The sequence below is a fragment of the Mus caroli genome, chromosome 13 (genome assembly GCF_900094665.2).
Source record: "Mus caroli chromosome 13, CAROLI_EIJ_v1.1, whole genome shotgun sequence".
NCBI classification, from domain to species: Eukaryota; Metazoa; Chordata; class Mammalia; order Rodentia; family Muridae; genus Mus; species Mus caroli.
This window is the reverse complement of record NC_034582.1, coordinates 53,396,153-53,421,067: the sequence shown is the minus strand read 5'-3', so window position 1 is coordinate 53,421,067 and position 24,915 is coordinate 53,396,153. Positions and strand designations below refer to the sequence as shown.

The following is a 24,915-nucleotide window of genomic DNA, read 5'->3' as shown; positions in this document are numbered from 1 at the left end:
GGCGCACGCCTTTAATCCCAGCACTTGGGAGGCAGAGGCAGACGAATTTCTGAGTTCGAGGCCAGCCTGGTCTACAGAGTGAGTTCCAGGACAGCCAGGAACCAACAACATATCTTCATTTGTGTCTCTTTAATCTTGAATGATATTGATCTTGCTTTCATGTCGTTATTCATACTTCTTTTGGTGGCGATGCTCTGCTTATGCCCTCTGTTCCTGCCTCGGGTGGAATGTGTGTTCTTAACAGCAGTTTTTAAGGGCCTTTTCTCTGTATTGAAGGTCTCAGGTCTTTGTGTGTGCATAGTTTTCTAGTTTGCGGTTTTCCTTCTTAGCTGTTTATGAAATTCTCTCCCCACTCCTGCTTACCTTTTGGTCTTCTCAGTAGCATCTTTGGAAGAGCAGCACTTATAAAAATCAGTGGCTTCAACTGACAAGAAAACTGGTTTATGTTTATCATGTACATTATGATTTCAAATATTCTAAAGTACTATACTTTATAGAACAGCAAAACCGAGCAATCAACATGTGGTTTGACCACATCCATTTAATTAATTAATTAATTTATTATAGCCAGAACATTTACATTTACTCTTAATAATTTTCAACAATGTGACGTTTTATCAACTGTGGTCACCTTGCTGTGGAGCAGAGCTCTTGAATTAGCCTTTCTGCATGTAAGGGAAACTGTGTATCTTTTAATTAATGGCTCCCTAGCCACCTTCCCTTCCTCGCTCCCTGTTGTAACTAGTGTCCTGCCTGTCTCCGTGTTTACCTGTTTTAGACTTTGCATGCTGACGAGAGCTGTCTTCCTGTCCTGGGTTATTTCTTTAGTGTTAAGCCCTCTCCCTTCAAATGTGTTGCAAATGACAAGATTTCCTTCCTTTTTTCAGGACGAATAATATTCCACTGCGCTGTGTGGTGGCTTCTCTGTCCTGTCATCATAGACACAGGCTGAGGCTGTAGCTCAGCCAGCATGGACGAGACTGTAGTCTCCATCAGCACGATGGCGCCTTCTGACATACTGATTTCATGGACTTGGGATATGTATGTGGTAGTGGGATTGCTGGCTCATGTGTCAGACTATTTTTAACTTTCTGAGGAGCTGCCATACTGTCTTCCCAAGTATCGGCGCTTGGAAGAGCAGATGCCCACGCCTGACAGTTTCAATTTTTTTTTTCCTGTTGTGATTTATTTTGAGTTTAAACTAAAAAAAAAACCCACCCTTCACTTATACTTTTCCCTGTAAGTTTGAAGATTTAAAGTCTATGGATCATTTTCAGAATATTTTCAAAATATGTTATATGAAGTAAGGGTCATATAACTGATTTATTCTGTATACAAATATCTGGTTATAGCATACCACATGTTGAAAGGGCCTGCCCCTCCTTAGTCCTTGCCCTACTGTAAGTCATTGAGTCTGTGCCCCCTGGTCTGTCCCTGGCTTCTACCCTGTGTCTTGGCTCGTCTGTCTGCCTTATGCAAGCACTAGGCTGCCTTGCTCACTGGCTTCAAGTCTGAGGTATTTCTGACACCCCAGTTCTGTTCTTGGGCATGGTTTTGCTAACTTCAGAGTCTGCTCATTATTTCTGCAAGAAAAGCTGCAGGAGTCATCGGGGTTGGATTCCATCTTTAGGTCAGTGGGGGTTGGGCGGGGGAGGAGTTATCTGACAGTCAGCCTCAGTCTGCTCCTGTTTATTTGGCCCAGTGACTTCTCTCAGCGATGTTTTATCTTGTCCATCTATGACTTTTGACTGTTTGCTGTCAGATTTATTGATGGGTGTTTTTTGATATCGATACAATTATCAATGGTTTTTTTTCCCGTGGGCAGCACTAGGAATTGATTCTAGGGGCTCACACAAGTGCACTGCCATCGACTTATGGGAAAATTGGTGCTGACCGTTCACACCACAATGGTTTCTTCCTAAAGCCTGATCTTTACTAGTTATTGCTCATCTGTGGAACGGTGATTGCTGGGGAAGGTTATTTGGTGAAGTGAAGGGAAGTTATTTGGGTTACATGTACACGCAGCTTGAGGCTTTGACAACTATTGAGGGTTCTCTTCTGCAGTATACACTCCCACCCTAAGCTATATGCTGTGGGTGGCAGGCATTAATATCCGGTGTCCTTGGCACACAGCCTAGGCCCTGGCTTGGGGCGGTCTGGCAGCAGCATTCTCATGAACGATTGATATTTTAGAAGACGAAATAACCATCCTGGACCCAGTGCTGGCTGACTGCTCACCTCCTGTTTGTTCCCTGCTGCCTTCAGTAGCCACGTGTGTGCTTTTGCATGGACGTAGCAAGGACGGGCACCCTGCTTTATAGAATATTCAGTTCAGCCTGCAAAACCACCCAACGCCAAGTGAACCTAGTCACCACTCCTGGGAGACCACAAGACACTTGGATTAAATAGACAAAGCTCAGCCGCCACCTGCACTTGGCTGTACCCTGTCACCTAGGAACTCATTCACTGTGCCCTTCACAGTTGCCCAGCACCGGGGTAGGTGTAGACAGGTGAAGACTAGGAACCATCCACTCTTCAAGAGACTGCAAGCGAAGGGAGGGGAATCAGACATACCGGGCAGTTCCCATGATATAGGGGTCATAACGGGGGAATGCCAAAGATGCCCTTGCTCTGGAGAAGGGGAAAAGCTTTCTGCTGGGCTGGTGCCCTCCCGAGAGGAGTGCTTAGGTACATGCAGGCTGTCTGAGGAGCTCCCCACTGGGTACCCGGTCTCACTCTCTGATGGCAGCTCAGGATGATCTTGCTCCTTCTCCGTCTCTGTCCTTGTCACCAGAAGCGTCCACAGTAACACGGGATATTGCTTACATAGCAGTTGCTAGGCAGCCTCTCAGCGTTTTATGCTGAGCATTAAACGTGTGCTGTCTTCGTGGGTCAGGAGGCTTTGCTGCTGGAGAACCCTGGGATGCGCTAGGGTTCAGGGACTCACCTAGGGCTTTCCAGCTGGTCCATGACTATGCAAGGCATGATAGTCGCCATGGTGATGACAGTCCTGGAGCTCAGTTACCTAGCAGTGTGCTAAGTTCCCTACAGAGAGCTTTCACAGTTAAAATCACCCGGTCTTGAAGATAGGGAACTGGCTCTCAGCATGCTGCTTACTTGCCGTCGTCTGTTTCCATATTCCAAGTTACCTTAACCTTCCTGGCTCAACACAACAAACATTGAGTGCCCTGAAGTTTCTGAGGGTGGGTGTCCCAGGGTGGCTTAGCTGGACTGTGCGAGCTCTGGCTTCCCACAAAGCTGAGCTGGTGGTCAGGGTGTCAGCCATCCGAAGGCTCATCTAGGGAAAACCTCACTCCCACGGTTGCTGGCAGACTTCAGTTTTTCCCCCGTGCAAGGTTGCTTGCTTCTCCAGTGAGGGACTCTAACGCATGAAAGCGAGGGGCACACTCAAGGCAGAGCCTTGCTGTGACCTCATCACAGGACATCCACCTCGTCACCTTTGCTGTTCTCTTTGATAGACACAATCACCAAGGTAGCACACACATAAAGGGTGGGGAATTAATTTGGAGCCTGAGTTGGAGGATCAGGTGTCTGCCCTGTCTTTGAAGTGCAGCCAGAGGGTGGTTAGGCCGAGAGTTACGAGAGTTACGCTGTAGGTGAGGTGAGCTCCAAACTCTTCTATGGCATGGCCTCCAAATGCCACAGAAGCCTTTTATCTCAGTCCTCTGTGGGAAGGCACCCGAGTCCTGACTCCTAGGAAATCTCTCTGCGGATGGCCAAGGAAGGACACAGAGGCCTGTGGGTTACACGGAGGAACAGACGGGGAATTCCAAGGGCAGACTTGTTTGAGCTGTCACAGTTTCAGTCTAGACAGGCTTTTTGATGCACCCAACTTGGAGAATTGGAGGGAGGGGAGAGAGATTAGCGCGGTCTCAGTATTTCTCAGCAGTGGTGACTATCTGCTAGCAAAGTCCTTTCCCTGAAACAGAGAGGCAGACTTCCTTGAGATAGCCTCAGAGGGTGACAGGATTGTGTTCCCGAGCTGGGGACAGGCAGCTCATCCTGATACACTCCAGCAGGAACAGCTCATACCATCTTGGCTCCCACACCTTTGGCACCCAGCACACCCCCTGAGGCTGGGTTGCTATGGACAACCAGAGGCTGCCTCTCAGTCTCAGAGCCTGCCTGCATTGCCCGGATCCACAGATGGCAGCAAGAAAAACAAAATCAGGTTCCAGGAGGAGCAAAGGAGACCGTCAGGAACGTTCTGAGCATGGTGTTCTCCTGTGATTTCAGCTCAGTGGGCACCTCTGTCCACCCCCTCAGAAATGATACATAAAGCCGTTTAGGATGGGCATATGCAGGGCACAGCAGCCTGCTCCTGATTGGGACTGCCCTGTTTTTAGATAAAATTGTCGGAGGCTAAGGCTGCAGGCTGGCAGGTAGACAGGGTGACCTCGCACCTGGCCCAAGCCCCTTGATTGGCACCGCCTCTCTTCCGTCTCATTCCACGCCCCACCAAACACTCTGGGATCCTGATGACCCTCACCGTGGCCCCTGGGCTTCTTACTCCTCACTCTCATTCAAGGCTCACATATATTTCTCTTCTACATTCCCAATAGTCTCTTTTAGCAAACCACTCGAGCATCTATAATGGCACCCAGTAACTATCTAATGACTCCGCTTGTGGTTTGCCAAGCCTGGTAGCAAGTGCATCGTACCATGCCAGCCTACAGACACCGTGTGAGAAAGGTCCTGGCTTTCAGATAATACAGGTGCTGAAAGTGAGGCCTAGGGAGGTTGGAAGTCTTGCCTGTGCTCAGCAGCTGACTGGTAATGCCTGGGCTCAACAGCTGACTGGTAATGCCTGTGCTCAGCAGCTGACTAGTAATGCCTGTGCTCAGCAGCTGACTAGTAATGCCTGTGCTCAACAGCTGGCTAGTAGTGGGCTTGTGGCTGAGCCCAGATGTGTCTGACCCCAGTGCTCATTGTCTTTCCCACCCTTTAGTCTCTCTTTGAACTTTGCCTTCATGCTTTCTGGTTGACACATGCTCTGTCCCCATCCCCCGCCCCACCCCCAATTGTTTCTTGCCATCAGCTCCTGCAAGGGGCACCTGTTGCTTAGGAGCCTGCGTGGACCAGTCTTCTACTCTACTGGACACACTTCCTTCGGATGAATTTTTTGGTGTTAGCCCTGCGGCCCCACGCACCAGGGTAAGAGAGACTCGCTTCCTGCCCTGGCCCGAGGGACCGACTGGCTGGGCCTGCTTTCTGCCCAGCTCACCTGTCATGGAAGAGAGAGTTTGGACACACTCCACTCTTGCCCCTTGAAGAGAGTGTGCACAGCCTGGGCAGCCCCTCAGACCTGACTGGACGTCCCCTGTGGCCAGGGTTAGAGTCTCGATCCACACGTGTTTACCTTCTGCTCTGGCGTGTTTATTCTCACAGTTGTTCTCCCGGAAGCAGAGTAGTGGACAGCGAAAGAGCGTTGAATGTGTGCGTGCAAACTCACTCTGCAAACAGTTGCCGTTTTAAGAACCAGGCAGCAGTCTGTCCAAGATAAATGGCCGTTTGACCTTCCATAGTGACAGTGTTCTCCTTGGGAGGTGCTAATGACCATCCTGTCAAGGTGGAGTTCAGCTTGCCCGTACTCAGGCAACCAGAAGTCTCCAGCAAACAGAACTGCAGTCCCCCAACACAGCTGAGACCTGGGATCAGGACCCCAGGGCACCTGTAAGACTCTCAAGTACATTGTGTTTTTTAGGAGGATTATGTGACAGGCAGCTAGCTTTATTGTTACTCCAGAACCAGCTCTTCTCTTCCTTCAGACCCCTGCATACCTATCCTTACCCAGGGTCACCTCAGCGAATGAATCATTGTTGCTGGGCATGATGGGATGGCATGTGTCTGTAGTTCCACCAGGCTGAGGCAGGAGGATTCCTAAGGAGTCTAAGAGTTTGGGGCTATCCCAAATAACAGTGAAACACTTAACGCAAGTTTTATGGAGGTTTGTGGACACATTGGGAAGCTTTCGAGCTGTGGTTCTCAACCTTCCCAATGCTGCAACCCTTTCACACAGTTCCTCATGTTGTGGTGTCCTCCAGCTATGAAATTATTTTTGTTGCTACTTCATAACTGTAATTTTGCTACTGTTCTGAATTATAATGTAGGATTCTGTGTTTTCCAGTGGTCTTAGGCGACCCCTGTGAAAGGGTCCTTTGACCACCCGAGGGGTCACACGCACAGGTTGAGAACTACTTCTGTATCGCTAGCCTAGAGGAGGGAGCTGGAACGTCTCTGAAGTTTGTCAGGAAGCTGAACTCATTAACGGCCCCTACCCCTCAATCAATGGATATGTCCGTGGCTGCCATTCAAACAAGATGTGGTGGGAGGAAACATACAACCTGGCTTTTCTTCAAGAATGATTCTGCTGACTCAAACCAAGGGCTCTGAGCTGAGACGTGCAGGAAAGGCACATGAAGACTTGGTCTTAGGAGCACTGCATCGAGGCCAGATCTGTGGTCTAGGAGCACTACAGGGAGGCCAGGCCTGTGGTCTAGGAACACCGCAGGGAGGCCAGACTTGTGATCTGGGAGCACTGCATCAAGGCCAGGCCTGTAGTCTGGGAGCACTGTATGGAGGCCAGGCCTGTATGTCTTGGTTTGCTTTGGAAAAGATTAGAGGCCAGAAAAGCCTCTGAGCTTTGAGAACTTTGTGACCTGCATTTGGATCACAGACACTGTGGACCAATTCTAAAGAACCAGTGGCCAGCGATATGGGCAGTGGGGGAGTCTGGCATCACAGTTGATCTTGTGTATGGTTGCCAGTTTGGGCTTCTCTTCTCCTGAGGTTTGAGCTCCCACCAGCACACGGCATAGATGACCCCTCCTCTCTTGCGTGACATGTAGTGATGAAGTAGAAAGCAATGTGACAATTCAGCACAGCAGAAATTGTTCATGGCGTACCATGAAGAAATCCCTACAGGCCAGAGGATGAAAATACGCTTCTTGGTGTTGACTGATGCAGACGCAGAGCCCTGGCATCTCCCAGGAGTGTGTGTTAGGGGGAGGTGGGTATTAGATTCTCAGCCGAGCTGCTGAATCAAAGGAAACTTGAGGTGGGGCCCAGTGGTTTGTGTTTTTGCAACCCTGAAGTTTAAGGACTGCTGGGTGGATAAGGCAGGCTTTGGATGATGCTCAACCCCGTGGCTTACACTGGCTAGTCGGGACCTTCACACTTCCCAGCCTCTTAAGAAGGGCGTTGGAATGCTAGGAAGGGGTACCAACAGGGGCAGTGAGAGTTTGCCCAAGTTTATCTAAATATGCCGACTGTTGTTTTCTTTGGAACCTTGGTTCTTTTTTTATTAATAGCATATAGGATAGTTCTGAGGGCACGTATGCCACAAGTAAGTACGACTGTTCATTAACATAGCCAGAAAAATGGCTTTGCTCTGATTTGGCCACGCCCAGTGGCAAGAAATACACACGAACTGACTGCTCTCCAAAATATACATATAAGTGTGTTTAACCAGGACAGATATTTCACAAAATAACACTCAGACCGTGTATTCCCTGTGTTGTTCAATTTGATGTGTTCTGGTCACAACCCACCAAGTCGGTGTCATGACTCCCTGATGAAGCCCACCCTGCAGGGGGTGTTGTTGTTGCAGTTCCTGTCTAGAACAGGAAGAGGAGTCAGGCAGCCTCACAGTCTATGTCAGGGGGCTTGGGTTCCCTGTCTGTGCTGCCTCCCTTTGCTGAGTAACCTCTGGCCGTTTATTTTTGGTTTCTGGTCCTTACACTCCTCATCTGTCAGTCACAGTGACAAGCGAATGACAACTCACATCTCTCTCTCTCTCTCTCTCTCTCTCTCTCTCTCTCTCTCTCACACACACACACACACACACTTTATGTACCATTTTTTCCCCAGAACACTGTCAGTTAAGTAACTCAGATAGCCACCAAAACCACCAGAGTGTTTAGAAATTATTTTTTCTTTACCATAGATGATGATAGGTGCCCTCTGCAGTCCTGATACTTAGAAATACTTATGTGCCATCATATTACCCTAAAAATGTATCCAAAAATCTGTGCTTTCCACCTCACATAGGTTTGTTTGCCTCAGTATAAAAATTGTGCCCCCCACATCTTGTGGGTACTGAGCTTACAGAAGATGCTTTTGGCATCACGGGATCCCAAGTGAGGGTGCTCGGAAGACGTGTGCCTGTACTTGTTCTACACTTGACATGCAGGTTTTCCTTGAATATGCACCTCCCCCACGCCCCCAGTGACTAGGGCTTTGTCTTAGTTAGAGTTTTACTGCTGTGAACAGACACCATGACCAAAGCAACTCTTATAAAGGACAACATTTAATTGGGGCTGGCTTACAGGTTCAGAGGTTCAGTCCATTATCGTCAAGGCAGGAACATGGCAGCATCCAGGCAGGCATGGTACAGGAGGAGCTAAGAGTTCTACACCTTCATCTGAAGGCTGCTAGCAGAATACTGGCTTCCAGGCAGCTAGGATGAGGGTCTTAAAGCCCACGCTCACAGTGACACACCTACTCCAACAAGGCCACACCTCCTAATAGTGCCATTCCCTGGGGCAAGCCTATACAAGCCATCACAGGCTTCCTTTTCCTGTCTTTAGCACCACAAGCTGGCAGGCAGCCCGTGGAAGGGCCATGGGTTGCTATCCATTCCCGTGCGTGTTAGTTACCATGCACTTGTCTTTCCTGAGGTCATGATTGTGGTTGGTGGCCAGGCACCCAAGGCGATCCGCAGCGTGGAGTGCTATGACTTCGAGGAGGGCCGCTGGGACCAGATAGCCGAGCTTCCCTCCAGAAGATGCAGAGCAGGTAAGCAGCCCTGGCCAGCCCTGACTCTCCTGGGTTCCCAGCAGCTCTTCCTCAGCTGACGTCTGTCTCATGATGGCTGTGACAGCCATGAAGCCTTGCTCCTTATCACTGCAGACCCCCTTCCTACCTGCACTGTGGGGCTGCTTGCTTTGAAGTCAGTTCTTATGTGCTTATGAGTTTAAGCCGATCCTGGAATTTGCTCAAATCAGGTGATATTAGACAAATATGGGAGAGCTGAGTCCCGAAATCACTCCCAGGTACCTCGAGCTGGTGGTAGCCTCCCCAGGAGGCTGTCATATGCCTACTTACCTTGTCACCCATCAGGTTGGGCAGTCATCCCTGTCCCCGACTCTCATGCCCTGTGTTCCTGTATCACAGGTGTGGTGTTCATGGCAGGCCACGTGTATGCCGTGGGTGGGTTTAACGGCTCTCTGCGGGTCCGGACAGTGGATGTGTACGATGGAGTGAAGGACCAGTGGACGTCCATTGCCAGCATGCAGGAGCGCCGGAGCACGCTGGGTGCGGCTGTGCTCAATGACCTTCTCTACGCAGTCGGAGGCTTTGATGGCAGTACCGGTAGGTCCAGGACCATGTTGCCATTCCCTATTCTCTGGGCAACCTTGCTTTGCGCGGTCAGCTCTTGGGCTCGTCTCTGTGCCTTGTAGCAATGCCCCAGGAACGAACCTGTCAGATCTAGTGAGCTCTCCTTCACCGACACGAGATGCTGATGTAATCCTCTCACACAGAAAAGGTATCCCATGGCTCACCACTGTGCAGGTTTCAGTCCACAGCCCGTGTGGACCTGTGGTGAGATCTTTCATCATGGTGCAGTGTGGCCACGTGAAACTGCTCTCTTCATTAACCAGGAAGCAAGAGGAAGGGGAGAGACTGAGATCTTAAGGGTCACCTCCAGTGCTAAGGATCTTCTCCCAAAGGTCCCGCCAGTTCCCAGCGCCACTACCCGAGAACAAGCCTCCAGTGTAAATGTGGATCTCCAGGGCACTCAGGAACCAGACTCCTAAGTGCTTTCCTCCTCAATTACGCAGTTCTGTGGGTGGAAACAAGACTTCTGTAGCTATAGCTGCTCTGTGACACGATGCATCCTGAGGAGGCCCCCGCACGCAGAAGGGTCCCTTCCTTATCTCCCCACACTTAGCCTGTTTCCTCAGAGCATCATGTAGAGGAAGGGGGTTGCCCTGATGGGATCTGCCTCAGGATTCTAGTCTGGACATTTGACAGCGCAGCTGAGGGGCTTTAAGATTGGGGCCTAATGTGCTTGGCTCAGAGCAGGCACTGCACCACGATTGGCCATCAAATTTTCTATTGTCCCATAGAGCCCTGCAGGCTATACCACTGCTCAGGGGCCCCTCACCACCACACTTTATCTCACTTCAAATTTTTCAACATGGGACCTGGAGAGAGAGAGAGAGAGAGAGAGAGAGAGAGAGAGAGAGAGAGAGAGAGAGAGAACACATCGGCTGCTCTTTCACAGGTCTCAGGTTCCTTCCTTTCTCTCTCTCTCTCTCTCTCTTCCTTCCTTCCTTTCTTTCTTTCTTTCTTTCTTTCTTTCTTTCTTTCTTTCTTTCTTTCTTTCTTTCTTTCTTTCTTTCAGCTTTCCAAGACAGGGTTTCTCCGTGTAGCCCTGGCTGTCCTAGAACTTGCCCTGTAGACCAGGCTGGCCTCGAACTCAGAAATCCGCCTGCCTCTGCCTCCCGAGTGCTGGGATTACAGGCACATATGCTACCCAGATGCATTTCTAAGCATCCGCGTGGCAGCTTACAAGCATCCGTAACTCCAGTTGCAGGGTATCTGATGCCCTCTTCTGGCCTTCACAGACACTGCACACATGGAGTACACAGACATACATGCAGGCCAAACACTCACACACATAAGAAACAATTTTAAACACTTCAATTTGAAGTGTTAGTGGGTGTGAGTTTGGAGAGAAGACATCTGTGCTTATATCACCAGACAGGATACTGATCCAGGCAGTTTATCGAAGACAGTGACTCCATCTTACAGTAGTAGTCTCTGTCTCTGAGGGAGATAAATGCAGTGTTTTTTTGTTTTTTGTTTTGTTTTGTTTTTTTTTTTCTTTATTGAACGTCTCTCTGACGGCTCCTCAGTGAGCATAAGCTAAGAAGGGCATAGATGGTTATTGCAGGGGAACTTCTTCAGCCGAGGAGAAAGCCTGGCTGACTGCTGTATTACTCCAGAGACGAAGCATGGAATTCAGGGGTCACTGTTCCCAACTTGGTCTGACTGCACACGGATACTGGGGCAGAGTACCTTAAGATCCTCAGGGCTTCCCCCGTGATCACAATATAGTTTGCTTTGACTCCAGCCAGGGTGCTTGTGTCTCTAGTAGCAAGAAGCAGAAAGAGGTCACCCTGCATCAGAAATGCCAAGGGAACCCCAGAAATCTCCATCAGAATTCTGCCTAGGGCTCAGGGTCACCTACCTGCATGGGATCTTGGGAGGTACATTTTTAGCCATCTAGCTTGTAAAATAGAGGAAGACACGGGAAAGGGGTTGGGACTGGTGCCCAGTAGGGGCATCATGGGGCATTTATTTGGGATCAAATGTCCCGTTCTGTAAGTTTAATGGCTCGTATCTATAGCGCAGTTAGGGTGTACCCATAGCTTTCTTACCAGCTCCCTTGTGTGTCACAGAACCATTGGTGACAGTCAGTGGTCACCTTGTGCAGATTGAGGAGTTACCATGGCCACACACTAGGCAGAGGTGTACCAAGCTAGATATGGAGTCTGTAGACCTGCCCTGGTCTCTTCCTGGCTTCAGCGTTCCTCACACATCATAGCGAGGCCCATGGCTGTAGAAATCCCACCATTCTCTTCTCCCCAGGCCTGGCATCCGTAGAAGCCTACAGCTACAAGACCAATGAGTGGTTCTTCGTGGCCCCCATGAACACACGGCGGAGCAGCGTGGGAGTGGGTGTTGTGGAGGGTAAGGAGGTAGCAGAGGGTGGTGGCTGCTCCTACCCTAGCCTGTGGGTCTCATCCTGAGTCCAGCATTGTGCTTGATGCCCCCTCTACTGTGGGCTCCACGCTTAAGGTCACTGACCGGAGTTAAGTTCATTGTTTATAGTAAACAGACTAGGAGGGCTGAGACTGGGTGGAGAAACTCCTGAGCCAAGGCTATGAAGGGGGTCAGCAGGTTGGGGGAGAAAGAGGAGGACACTTGGGGGAGAGTGACAGCCTGTCCCTTGTATCTCTGTTAACAGTGGGGGATGGGAAGGACGTTGGAAGCTCAGACTCAACATACAAACTGGGGTACACTGTAGCAGGGAGGGTGCTAATTATGCTTGCATAATTATTATGTGTTGTATGCTAGCAGGGATGTGAGAAAGGCGGGCTTCTTTTTCTCAGGTCTGACTGTCCCCAGATAGGCTAGGTATGGGGTTGTGGCTGAGGCAGGAGGGCGTGCCCCAAAGTTCGTAAAACATCTTTTTCTTTTACTTATTCTTTCAAGCCATCTGGAAGAACACAGGCGGGACTCTGATTTTTCTCAGTGGGAAAACCGAGTCCTTGTCTTCTGATAATAAATAGCAGAGCAATCCTCAAGGTCTTATGACTCCTAACCTGGAGCCAGAGTCAGGTCTCAATTGCTGATAGGTAGGAGTTTCTGAGTTCAGTCCTGACACAGAGGCCAAGATTCTGTCCCCCTCTCAGGATAAGTTGTATCCTCTTGGAGAGATACAAGTTCATTTGTCAGCCACATCCAAGAGCTTTGTGTAGCTGGCTTCTTGTTTCCCTTTTCGTTTCCCTTCTCGTTCCTCAGCCAGGAGCAGTTAACAGACCAGCGGCTAAAAACAGCATGTACACTCAGGAAGAGACTGCTTGCTTCAGCTGATACAAGATTGGAATGGCTGACAGGGTTAGGGGAGGTGTCTCAATGGTAGAGATTGGAAATCTTGCCCGTGACACGGGCAGTGTCAGTGTGTCTGCTTGCAGAAGGGCAGGCAAATGGTTTGCCCTGCAGGTGTAGAGGGAAGCTGGGAGTTTGTTTCTCTTGCCTACCCTGCACCTGACGCTCTGTGGGCTGTGTGCTGCCTCATGACAGCAGAAAGTGTTTCTAAGAATGTGCAGGAGGCACTGGAGCGGACTGTGCTTCACAGTGGTTAAGGACTCAGCTTTCCACACGGCCCATTCTCCAGGCACCGTCCTCACACTACCGAGGCTATGCAGTCTGAATGACCCTTAACAATTACAGGGTAATTAGCTACTTGCAGCCTAGAAGAATCCCTCATAAGGACAAGGTGAGGTGTGGGTTGGAGTGTAGACAGAAATGCCCAAAAGAGCAGAGAGTCACAGAGATGTGACCACCTGAGCTGGCACACACGGAGAGGCGGCCCCGGGTGATTTTGTTCGTCAGCTTGGACCTTGTGAAGGAGGAGCTGTGCGTGAGTCCTTTTTCAGAAAGGTCAGCTGAAAAGACTTGGAGAAAAACACAGCTCAGTGATAAAGGATTTCTGGATCGGTAGCCTTGATGGTATAGCGCCGTTTTGGGCCCGAGAATGTGAATTTTCACATCCTGGTTGCACCCTCCACGTTAGGGACTCATTTAATGGCTCCCCCCAAATTCTTGATTAAGTAATTTGAACCCTGTACTTATTTAGCCTGCAGCTAGTGTCAATTTGGTCTGTGGCTGGTGTCATGGTATCCTGTAGATCTGATATCCATAGGTGAGATAGGACTTCTTTCCCTGTCCGCACAGATAGGAACTCTCCCATTGTAGCTAAGACTAAATGTTCAACCCCATATCTTTGAATCCCTGTCCTCACAGGTCAGGTAATGGTTCCCCTCTCTTTACTGCACCTAGCGCCTAGCTCCCAGCCCCCGATGGAAATGGCTCTCCCACAGGAGGTCAGCCTTATTTTTATTGAGGGCTACTTGATAATACTTCAGGGGTCTTGTATACAGCTCAGAGAACAAAGTTGGCCTGCAGAAAAATCCCAGCTGCCTCAGCCCTGGGTGCACACAGACCGCTTCCCTTATGGCTTCCGTGGGGCTGGAAGAATATTCTTCGGTATCCTCTTCACTTGTCAGTATGAGCCTACGGCCAGAAAGCCTGATGTGTGGTCATGGTGGAGAGCCTTGTAGCTCCCGTTGCTGGTGTCTTCTAGGTGTGCTTTAACCTAGCTCCTCAAGCAAGCCTATATCGAACTCCATTGATGCCAAGTGGGTGCTCTGTGCTGGGTACCTGGGCCTCTTTTAGGAAGCGTCAACATTGCTTCTAAGGATCTCAGGGCTTCAGAGCAGGCGGGTATGTGGCGGGGTGGGGGTGGGGTGGGGGAGATGTACCCTGTGTGTGGAGAGCAAGCCAGGTTCTCCTGGATGATTGAGACAGAGGTACCTCCATGGGTTAAAAATGGAGCACCAGTCAAGCTCCTTCGGTTCTGTGTCAGTGCCACCAACACCAATCTCAGTCACTCGGTCTATTCCAGGGAAGCTGTATGCCGTCGGGGGTTACGATGGTGCTTCCAGGCAGTGCCTGAGCACTGTGGAGCAGTACAACCCAGCCACCAACGAGTGGATATACGTGGCAGACATGAGCACCCGACGCAGTGGCGCTGGTATGTATGTGAGAGCCTTGGGGCACAGGTGAGCATGGGGGTGGGGTGGGGTGTGTGTGGGTTACAGGCTGAGACTAGAGACCAACCACTGAACCATGCCTGTTTCCCCTCATCCTGTCTCTTCTCCTCCAGTTGTAAGTAACCCGGCTACTACATGTCCAGACACACACACACACACACACACACACACACACACACACACACACACAGAGACCAGTCTTTCCCAGGGACTCCTTGCTCAGCATGGAAGGCTTGTCATCTTCACTGCCCTGTTTTGTGTTTGTTTGAGACAATTTCTCCATGGCCCAGGCTAGCCTCCACCCACTCCTCATCTCACCTCAGTCCACCAGTGCTGATTCCTCTGACCAGAGTTTGAAAGTCAAGTCTGGCCTGAGGTGGATCACTTTGCCCAAGGTCGTAGAATAGAAGGCTTGCAGAGTTAGAATTCTCCTTCCAAGGTAATTGTTTCTAGCCGTCTAATAATGAGCCTTATTCCCCTGAGGGAGGACAGGTGCTACTGCCCTGGCGTTAGCTAAGAAGCCTAGCTGGCCTGCCTGAAGCTCGCAACAGTATTTATGGCTGGAGATAAACCTCGATCCCCTACACCCACATTTTCTTGCTTTGTTTTTCTCCATCGAGGAGAGATAATGGCCTCCTTTTCTGTCTCATGGGGGAAGTCCAGGCACTTAGGAGTCCAGCAGCCCCATCCTGTCTCTTCCATCTTCCCCATCATCCCAGGAGCCACAGTCTTCAAGAGCAAGCTGGGGCCTTGGCCTGTTCCTGGGGCTCCTGGTAACTGATGTGAGTCTCCATTTGGGCCTGGTGGGAAGGCCTCATGACTACTGAGAAGAGACGCTACATGCGTTCTACGATTGCCACAATTGCCACATGCCTATCCCCATCCCATCTGTTTTTGGAGACTGGCTTATGACCATACATAGCCTCATCTCTGGTATTTTGTGAAAAACAGGTTGTTTTAATTTTTTTTTAAAAGAGAAAGTTTGTGTTCACATTGGTGGGCCATGGGGGTGAGAGTCTGCCCGGCTCCGTTTCCGAAGCACGTGTTTGGGGATCTTTGGGGGAGCCGTCTCTACTAATCTGACAACTTGGCCCCTCGTGAATGCCTTGAACTCAAGAGACCTAAGCTTAAGATCTGTGTGTGCTTGACCTTGCCACGTCAACGTGGGCGACCCCATTCCCCATCGTTGCCATCTAACACCCTAGCTGTCCAGTGCACAGACTGCCCATGTTCCCAAAGGGCCAGCTCCATCTATAAATCCTGTGATATTTTTCCCCGTTCCTGATGGTTTAGTAATTATAGCTTCTAGAACCTTCTATTTACTTTCTAAAAATCCATTTATGACTTGGGCCAAGTGCTAAAGGCCTGCGGCGGTGGTTGGGGTGGACGTCACCTGGCCCATCCTTGGCTGGAGGCCCCAGACAAAGCCATTACAGCTGCTTCTATTTATGGGAGGCCCAGACCTTGGCTGGGAAGAGCCCTTCGTTCAGATTACCATGGAGCCCTGTCCTGGGACGGAACCCCGTTCTCGGGTCCCTTTCTTCAGTGCTTCACTCTGATAAAGAGTTAGGGACGTGTCATCGCGAGCACCAGGAGCCTGTGTACTTGTCTCAGTGGGAGCTGGTGACAGCCAAGGACCTAAGATGGAAGGCTCTGTGTCCCAGCTCCCTGAGGCCCGTCGGATTCTACGTGAGAGTCTATGAGCAGGCTACCAAGGATTGTGGGAGAGTTGCTGGGGCAAAGTCTGGGTGGCTCTTAGCGCCCTTATGAGTGGACAGCACAAGCAGGGATGGACACGGTGGTGGGCAGAGACTATCTCAGGGTCCCGGAAGTGTCAGCTCCTGCTCACCCTGGAAGGTGAAGCAACTACTGAATTTTCAGAATCTCACAGCCCGACACCAGTCATTGTTGGTACAACAGCACCACCTGCTGCTAGTTTAGAGTAACTGCCAGGAACCACTGGCAGCCCGCGATAACTTCTGGCCGGGAGTTTACATGACATCCCATTATTTAGATAGTATCTGCAGGAGCCCATCACCAGCAGCCTCAGGGAAACAGACCAGGGCAAAACACAAGCAGTTCCTGACTTCATGAAGTCTGTAGCCTCCGGGTTCAGCCCCCAGACCCACAGCTTGGCTGCACATCGAATTCACTGAGATACCCCACTGGGCTTCTGACCAGTGTCTCTGGGACTAAGGTTTTATTTTTCTAGAAAGTACCCAGCAGAAAGGATGAAGCCTGTCCACAGAAGGCAATAGTCCACGGAATCATGGGTACGTTCCAACCCCCTCTCTCCATGAATGGGAAAGAGAAAGGGCCACCCAGAGCGGGTGTTGAAGAGGCAGGTGCAGGTGTCCCCACTGCCAGGCAAGCCACCCTCACTTAGCCCTCTCTCTTCCTGAATGGCTTGAATCTCCTCAGTCTTGCAGCAGTGAAGAACTGCCCAGCTCCTCCCCCCCCCTTCCCCCCCCCCCCCGGACAAATCTGATGCCTTCTGCCATCAAGGGGAAGAAGGGCTGGAGGAAGAGGCTGGCAGGGAGTCTCCCTAGTGATGACCTCAGCACTTGGCTCTGTCTCAACAGATACACAACCGAATAAGAAGATGCAGAGGAAAAGCAAGGCAATATGAATATGCCACAGGGTAACTGGGGCTGGTTTTCTGATGAGAATTAGCATCTTTTTACATTTCAGTGGATTTCTTTGAGCCTTTTGAAAAATCCCTTTGATGCCCCTGTATATGTACACACACACATATTTACATTTTAAAAGCAGAAACAGGGTCTTGGCTTTGAACCTCCTTATTTGCAGGCTGCCTGTCTTATGGGGAGCCAGGCAGGGGATTATCACACTTGTTTTACAGATTAGGGCAATGAGGTCCAGGAAGACAGCACTTGCTCCCTAAGTCTCCCTGCTGCCGATGACTATCCAGGGTTGTGCTTGAGGCCTCTTGGATGCTGGTTCTTATAGTGAGCCTGAGGCCAGGACGCTGTGTTCTGCCTTTCAGGGGTTGGGGTGCTCAGCGGACAGCTGTATGCCACTGGGGGACATGACGGACCCTTGGTGAGGAAGAGTGTTGAAGTTTACGATCCTGGGACAAACACTTGGAAGCAGGTGGCCGACATGAACATGTGCCGGCGCAACGCAGGTAACATGACTGCTCTCCTCTCCTCTCCTCTCCTCTCCTGCGGGGTCGCAGTTCTTCCCTCCCGCTCTGAGTGATAGGAAGAGGGGCAGGATTGCCAGAGTAGGTAGCTCTCCCTGTGTCCTGAACATAAGAGTAGCCGTTTGTCTATCCCATAGGCTCTGAGTTAGGGGGAGGGGGAACCTGGAATCCAAAATGGTGGCCTCAAAAGGTGTCCCACCGAGACTCAGCACAGTCCCTTCTCTCTGGTTGTGGTACCGTATTGTTTTTCTCTGCCATTGTCTGGCTGAAAGGTCCTCATAATTCCAAGGTGTCCAAGTTCCTTCCTGGTAGGAGAGCCAGACCTCATGCGCTCCTCCAGTGTCATCTCTCCTTTTATTGTCTTTTATTTCCTGTCCCAGAGTACCCAGCAGGGTCTCCTGTCATGGGGTCCCAACAGCCCCGCCAAGCTGTTTCCTATCTTGCTGCTTTGCGCTGGGGAAGAGTGGGCTAGCTTTGCCCACCGCCCCAGGCTGGGCTGCCTTAATAGGTGCCGCCAAGGCAGATATTACCTGTTTGCTAAACTTACCATGGCTGACTTGTTAGAAGTGTAAACAGGGGCATCAGTAACTGGCTCACTGCCTGAGCCCGCTGCGATACCCACTGGCATTTGGCCTTCATCCACATGAACAAGGAGTTAAAAGGGCCTGCAAGGCAGCCAAGCCTGAAATCAAGCAGGAAACACATGTAGGCACATTCACGTATAGGTATCATTTATTTAGTAGCAAATGGATCCTACTGTGGCATTATTGTAAAACTTGCTTTCCCATCCTTCATGAAGGTCTAATTGCATGTGTCTTCATTCTCTCCCATCACATGGCTATATCATAGTTTACCCAGTTCGTCATTGAACACTTCACTTAAGACATCTTTTCTATGCTACCAGTAATGCTGCCCTTACCATAACCGATCTTCAGAGTTAAGTCAGAGTACGAATTGAAAGCATGTACTTTTCTCTAGAAGAAAAGGCCCAGAGTGGAATCTTGAGGCAGAGGAAGGAGTTTCAGGCGCCGTGAAGGCAGGTAGGCAGGCAGGCAGGCAGGCAGGCAGTACACAGTCTAGGCTCCCTCTAGTACTAAGAGTATTAATCAGCATTGCTAGTTACCACTTTAAAGGCATCATCAATCAACCTTGGTCTGTTAAAAAACAACAACAACAACAAAAAAAAAAAAAAAAAAAAAAAAAAAAAAAAAAAAAAAAAAAAAAAAAAAAAAAAAAAAAAAAAAACACCAACCATGGCTGTCTGCTGGACTGAGTTTTAAGGTCTTTAGTCAAAGTCACATCTCCCTGATCTTCACTCCAGCTTTATGAGACCTTGCCTTCAAACAAACCCACGCTGTTAAGAATGGGAGAGGAGGCCCAATCTGGGGTCCTGGGTGAATTCAGATGCCCCGTCTTCCGAGGGAGGTTAGAGGTACAGCCATGAGCAGCTATAGGATGGAGCTACAGTATCCAGCTCAACAGGGAAGACAAGCACAGACCCAGACAAGAGGGGGCACCCCGGAATCTTGTCTCTTCCCTAGCTCAGGCTGGCGGGGAGGTGTGTGCGTTCCTCAGGAAATGTTCCCACGGGGAGACCCGTGCCTGTAATGTTCTCTCCATGATGTAGTGGCACGTGGGAGTGGCCAGGGGGCAGCGGGGGTGGGGGGATCTATAGGACCACACAGTAATGAAACCCCCCTGCTGAGAAAAGCAGCCTCTCTAGGAAAGGGGGACCCTCAGAACCCACAGTACATCTCTGCTATGCAACAGGAACTGGAGGAAAGAGCTTCCGGGGCACGGGGCTTCCCATAAGGCCTGGTGTCTGACTTTCCCCCCGCTGATCCCGTGACTTCTGTTTGTTTCCCAGGGGTCTGTGCGGTGAATGGGCTACTGTACGTAGTCGGAGGGGACGACGGATCGTGCAATCTGGCTTCAGTAGAGTACTACAACCCAGTCACAGACAAGTGGACACTGCTGCCCACCAACATGAGCACTGGGAGGAGCTATGCAGGTCAGTGGGTTTCAGCCTCAGGGACTGGAAGGGATGGGAGCTTGCTTAGCTGGGAACCTAAAGCCTCCTGCAGTTTTAGGCAACTGTCACACGGCCACATGTCCTCCTCATTGTGTCCCCTTGACAGAGGTGATATTTAATGTAGTGTTCCAAGATCATTTCTGCCTGACCTGAGCTGTGACTGCCTTGGCCACTCCTGGTTCACAGTGAGACACGCATGTAGGTAGGAGAGCATAGGTATGCCTGCACGGTGGAAACACCAGAGCTTGTGTAAGGCTAGCATGAGTTGTGAATGTAAGGCTAGCATGAGATGTGAACGGGGTGCTTTAAGATAGAACAGCTGTAAGATGGCAGTCGGTCCTGTCTGTGGGACAAGGCTCAATTGGATTCTGGGTAATCTCACACACAAGCTGCCTCTGGTAGTACACTTCTTATGTTAGTTATTTTCTTCTTCTTGTGACAAGTTCCTGAGAGGAACTGTGTGTGTGTGTGTGTATGGAATGTATGTGTGTATGTGTTTGTGTGTGTATGTGTTTATGTGTATATGTGTATGTGCCTGTATGGTACGTATGTATATATGTATGTGTATGTGTGTGTGCATGTGTGTATATGTGTGTTTGCATGTGTGTGTGTATGTATATGTGTCTGTATGTATGATATGTATGGAATGTATATATGTGCATATGTGTTTGTATGTATATATGTGTATATGTATGTAGATGTATGTGTTTGTGTAAGTATGGTATGTATGGAATGTATATATGTGTGTGTGTATGTATGTGAGTGTATGTATATGTATGTGTTTGTGCATGTGTGTTTTTATGTGTGTGTTTACATGTCAGGAGGGGCTCATTTTGTCTCATAGTTTTAGGAATTTCAGTCCTTTGACTTTGGGCTCCTTTGTTTCCGGGTGGTTGTGAGACTCAACCTGTAGGCCGGTACAGGCAGTGTGTGGGAGAATGAATGGGTCCTGGCAGCCAGGCTGCAGAGAGGCGGGAGTAGGTCAGGTTCAAGTGCCTTTCAGTGCCATCTCCACCTTCTAAAGTTTCTTGCACCTCCCAGAATAGCATGGCCAACTGGCTCCAAACCCTCAACACGTGTGCCCGCAGTGGCTGTTCTGTATCCCAACTGTAACTCCCTGCCAGTGTGCGAGGTGCAGTGCATACATTCCCTCTCATCTCCTCAACAGCCCTCAGGCTGCACTGGACTGCATTCTTGTATCCCACAGCTGAATTCCAGAGACTGTCAGTAATCACCAAAGGCCATTACATTGCTCATAAGCACGCTCCAAAGACAAGACTTCAAACTGGTCTGCAGTCTATCTAAGCCACGCCCCTTTATGACGTCCCAGCCCAGGGCTGAGTAAAAAGGCTGGACAGTGATGGATAGACTGGCAGAGAGAATATGGTGCCAAGTTGAGTGTAGCTCCGGGCCAAGAGTTAGAAGAGATGTTGTTGTGGTAAGAGATCCTCGGAAGCAGAGAAATACAGGCCTAGCTTCTTAACATGTAGATGCATGTGGACCAAATATTTATTTACTGAGCACACACAATGTGTACTCCGTTATCCCAAATATTTAAAAATCACGATCTGGTGTTACAAACATCTTGGCTCGAGCGCTTCTCCTCTTACCCGTTTCCCATCTTGCTTAGGTTTCAGGACGTTCCCGCCCCCACATCCACAATGCATTTCTTTTGCTTTTTCCCCTCCTCGAAGCATTTCCCGCATACTCTTACATTTCCTTCTCTAAGATGTTGGAAATGTTTTGACCCTGACTCTGTTCTCAGGAGAATCACCACCTTTCTCCCGGAAGCCACAGAGGAAGCACAGGGCATTTTGTAGGATGAGAAAGTTGGTGGGATCCTCGGGCTCTACCTCCGTGCTAATGAGAAGTGGGTGGGCTCCTCAGGCCCCACCTCCGTGTTAATGAGAAGTGGGTGGGCTCCTCAGGCTCCACCTCCTTGTTAATGAGAAGTGGGTGGGCTCCTCAGGCTCCACCTCCTTTTTAATGAGAAGTGGGTGGGCTCCTCAGGCTCCACCTCCTTGTTAATGAGAAGTGGGTGGGCTCCTCAGGCCTCACCTCCGTGCTAATGAGAAGTGGGTGGGCTCCTCAGGCCCCACCTCCGTGTTAATGAGAAGTGGGTGGGCTCCTCAGGCTCCACCTCCTTTTTAATGAGAAGTCCTGGGTTGAGTTGAACCCATTAAGATTTCGCATATGTGCTAAATATTTCAAAAGCCTGTCTGCCCCCTCTGGAACTGGTGGGAAGGAGACAATCAAGCTGTTTTGTACTCAAACCTGCCAACCAAGTGAGTGGGTTATGTTAAAACCTAGGGAATAGGTCTGATGTGCAAAGATTTAATGCCTGTATTACTAATCTGGGCATTGCTTGTAACAGTATCCTCTCTCCTTCCCCGAAAATTATAATAATTAATGTTTGACACCAGGGAAATCGTTAAATATTCTATGGAATGTTTAGTGGGGGTGCTTTTCTGTCTTTTTAAAAGTTAAAAATAGACTCTTTTCATACTATATATTCTGATTACACTTCCCCGTCCCCCAACTCCTCTGAGCGCCTCCCTAGCTCCTTAGATTTTAAGGTCGGTCCTGAGGAAGTGTTCATGCTGGCATGTTAGAGTGAAGGAGGACTCAGGTGGTCTGTGCCTAGTGTGCTGACTGCTCCGGTCTTACTGAGGGAGAGGGAGTTTGAAGAGTTGTCAGTTCTGGAAATGGATACTGAAGTCCCAGATCTGCCACTAGCCCTGGTCTCTGGGCCAGGCGTTGAGTCTGACTGGACCTGTGTTGTCCAATGTATTAGATTGAGCCTCTGAGGGCTTTTCAGAGAATGAAACATGATACTTCGTGTAAAGTTTGTAGCATGGTGCCTGCCTGGTGTGAGTCACCACAGGCTAACACATTCTGGTTGTTATAATTAGGGTCCCATGCTACCTCGTAGTGTCTTTGGTAGTGTTTCTATACAAGCTTTTTTTTTTTTTTTTTTTTTTTTTTTTTTTTTTTTAGATATTTTCTTTATTTACATTTTTTTAGGAAAGATATATTCTCTTGTTATGGAAAATTTGGAAAATTCAGAATAATACAAAGGAAAGGTATAATACAGAAATTCAGAATAATACAATGGAATGGGCATGCACATTCGGGAACACTTTGTGTGTGTGTGTGTGTGTGTGTGTGTGTGTGTGTGTGTGAAACATTTCATTCAGTGGGGGCTGGACCTGTGTGAGTAAAGGATTACAAAGATAATGGTTGTTCTGTTTGTATGAAGGGATAAAATACCTTTCCATTGTATTATTCTGAATTTTCCTAATAAAAAAAAAGCTTGTATAGAAACACTACCGAAGACACTATGAGAGCCAGCTTTTGAAAAGTATTACCTAGTGGGAGAGGTGTCTGCGATCTAGGTGGAGCTGCTAGGGCCAGGTGGGTACCTTCTGGTCTGGATTCAAGTTCTGCCTTTCCTCACATGATTGCTCTTTCGTCTTGAATTTAGCCTTGAATTTAGCCTTGAATCAGCAGGGAGTGGATGTCTTAGCAAAATGTCTCCAATCCCTCCTGCTCTTTAGGGTGTGTTCTCTCAATCACGTCATCAGTTAGAATATTTTATAGCTGTAGTAATACATTAAAATAAATTTCTGGCAAACATGCTCACTTGAGGGAACTTTCTGAATTAATATTTTAGTAGTAGGTTCCAGAAACCTGCCTGGTAGTGATTCCCGCCAGGAAGAAGAAGGTTCACTGTCAGCCAGAAAGAAGCCAGCATGCCTTCATCACAGCACAGAAGGCTCAGTGACTAGGGCGGGGCCACAGGCACTTGGATTGGCAGGTTAGAAGGCCAAGTTTGTCACTAGCTGGCATCTATAGTAGAACTGACTTAGATGTGTAGAATTAACTGTCTTAGCCTCAATGAATTACAGTGAGACTTGTGTTACAGAGTCAGAACCTCAATGTAATTAAGTTTCCTTAAAGCAGTGATGCATAGTGGGTGTGTCTAAGAATTGAGCACTGGGAGAAGGTCTCAGCTCGATGATGGTGAGCAGTATCAGAAATTGGAATTCGAGGGGTGGTATAGGAAGAGGCTGGCGACATGCACTGTCTCACATCATGCTTGCAGAAACAGTGCTGCTGGCTGAGGTAGCCGAGGTAGCATGGGACCCTTCAGGATCCCACTGGCTGTGACTTAGGATATGGCCGCTTCCTGGGACTCCTTTGTGAACAACTTGGGAGGGGCTAATGTTGTGACTTTCCCTTTCATGTTAGGTGTTGCTGTGATTCACAAATCCCTGTGACCCAAACTCCCTCAGCCAGGAGGTAGGGGAAGAAGCTGCAGGCCACTGCCCGTGGCAACAGGACCACAGCAAGTGAGGAGAGGAGCTGGGAGGCTCTGCCGTGGTTTGACAACCTCCCTCATTGTCTCGGCAGACCAACCTCCTTCTTCTCCGTGTGGACACTGATGACCCACTTCTTCTTGCTCCAAGGTGCTTTGGATTCTGCCCTAAACAGTTGAGTTCCTGACAGCCCCAGCAGCACCCTAGGGCATGCACATTCGGGAACACTTTGTGTGTGTGTGTGTGTGTGTGTGTGTGAAACATTTCATTCAGTGGGGGCTGGACCTGTGTGAGTGTCTACTGGATTTCTTTACTACTGATCTTTTTACTATGCTAAAACTCCTACAAACAACTTTTTGGACTCATCCAATGGGCCCTAGATGACTACAGATGCTGTCTTCTGGAGGTCCAGAGAGAACTAGCCAAAAGCAGTTCTCCGACCATGTCTGGGACCATGACTTGACTACTGCAGTTGTGTGGAAGAGCAGGGGCTTCCTCAAAGCTGCTCCACAGCCTCTCCCTGGGCCGCTGCCTCCTCCTTGACTGGACTCTAGGCGGATGAGAACTGTTTTGCCTTCATAGTTTGACCTGATGTCATGAATTCCAGATTTGGGAGATTTTGTGTCTTCTCAGCAGGGAAAACAAACTCTTCAGATAAGCCCCATGAAAAAACACTGGAGAGAAACAGATAAGAAAAGGAAGCAAGCAAGCAAAAGAAGAAAGTGATGGGTCTGGAGAGATGGCTTAGTGGTGAAGAGCACTGACTCTTCCAGAGGTCCTGAGTTCAATTCCTAGCAACCACATGGGGGCTCACAACCATCTGTAATGGGATCTGATGCCCTCTTCTGGTGTGCCTGAAGACATCTGCAGTGTACCTGTGTACATTAAATAAATGAATGAATAAATAAATCTTTAAAAAAAGCAAGGAAGAACGAGAGCAAGCAAAGACAGACAGACAGACACCAAAGCAAC

The 24,915-nt window shown here is 49.3% G+C and overlaps 1 protein-coding gene across 5 annotated transcripts in view; it reads left to right on the top strand.

The window, feature by feature from the left end:
• Nucleotides 1-24,708, top strand: part of Klhl3 (kelch like family member 3) — a 118,529-nt gene extending 93,821 nt beyond the window's left edge. For 4 of the 5 annotated variants that reach the window (XM_029468306.1, XM_029468307.1, XM_021180216.2 and 1 more), the window contains exons 9-15: nucleotides 8,700-8,817; nucleotides 9,196-9,393; nucleotides 11,680-11,781; nucleotides 14,282-14,410; nucleotides 17,434-17,574; nucleotides 19,460-19,603; nucleotides 23,876-24,708. In XM_029468306.1, coding sequence (XP_029324166.1) covers nucleotides 8,700-8,817; nucleotides 9,196-9,393; nucleotides 11,680-11,781; nucleotides 14,282-14,410; nucleotides 17,434-17,574; nucleotides 19,460-19,603; nucleotides 23,876-23,904 — 861 coding nt within the window. In that variant the 3' untranslated portion in view covers nucleotides 23,905-24,708. The remainder of the gene's footprint in view (nucleotides 1-8,699; nucleotides 8,818-9,195; nucleotides 9,394-11,679; nucleotides 11,782-14,281; nucleotides 14,411-17,433; nucleotides 17,575-19,459; nucleotides 19,604-23,875) is intronic. The other variant, XM_029468305.1, reaches the window with a different exon arrangement.
• Nucleotides 24,709-24,915: the final 207 nt, after the last annotated feature.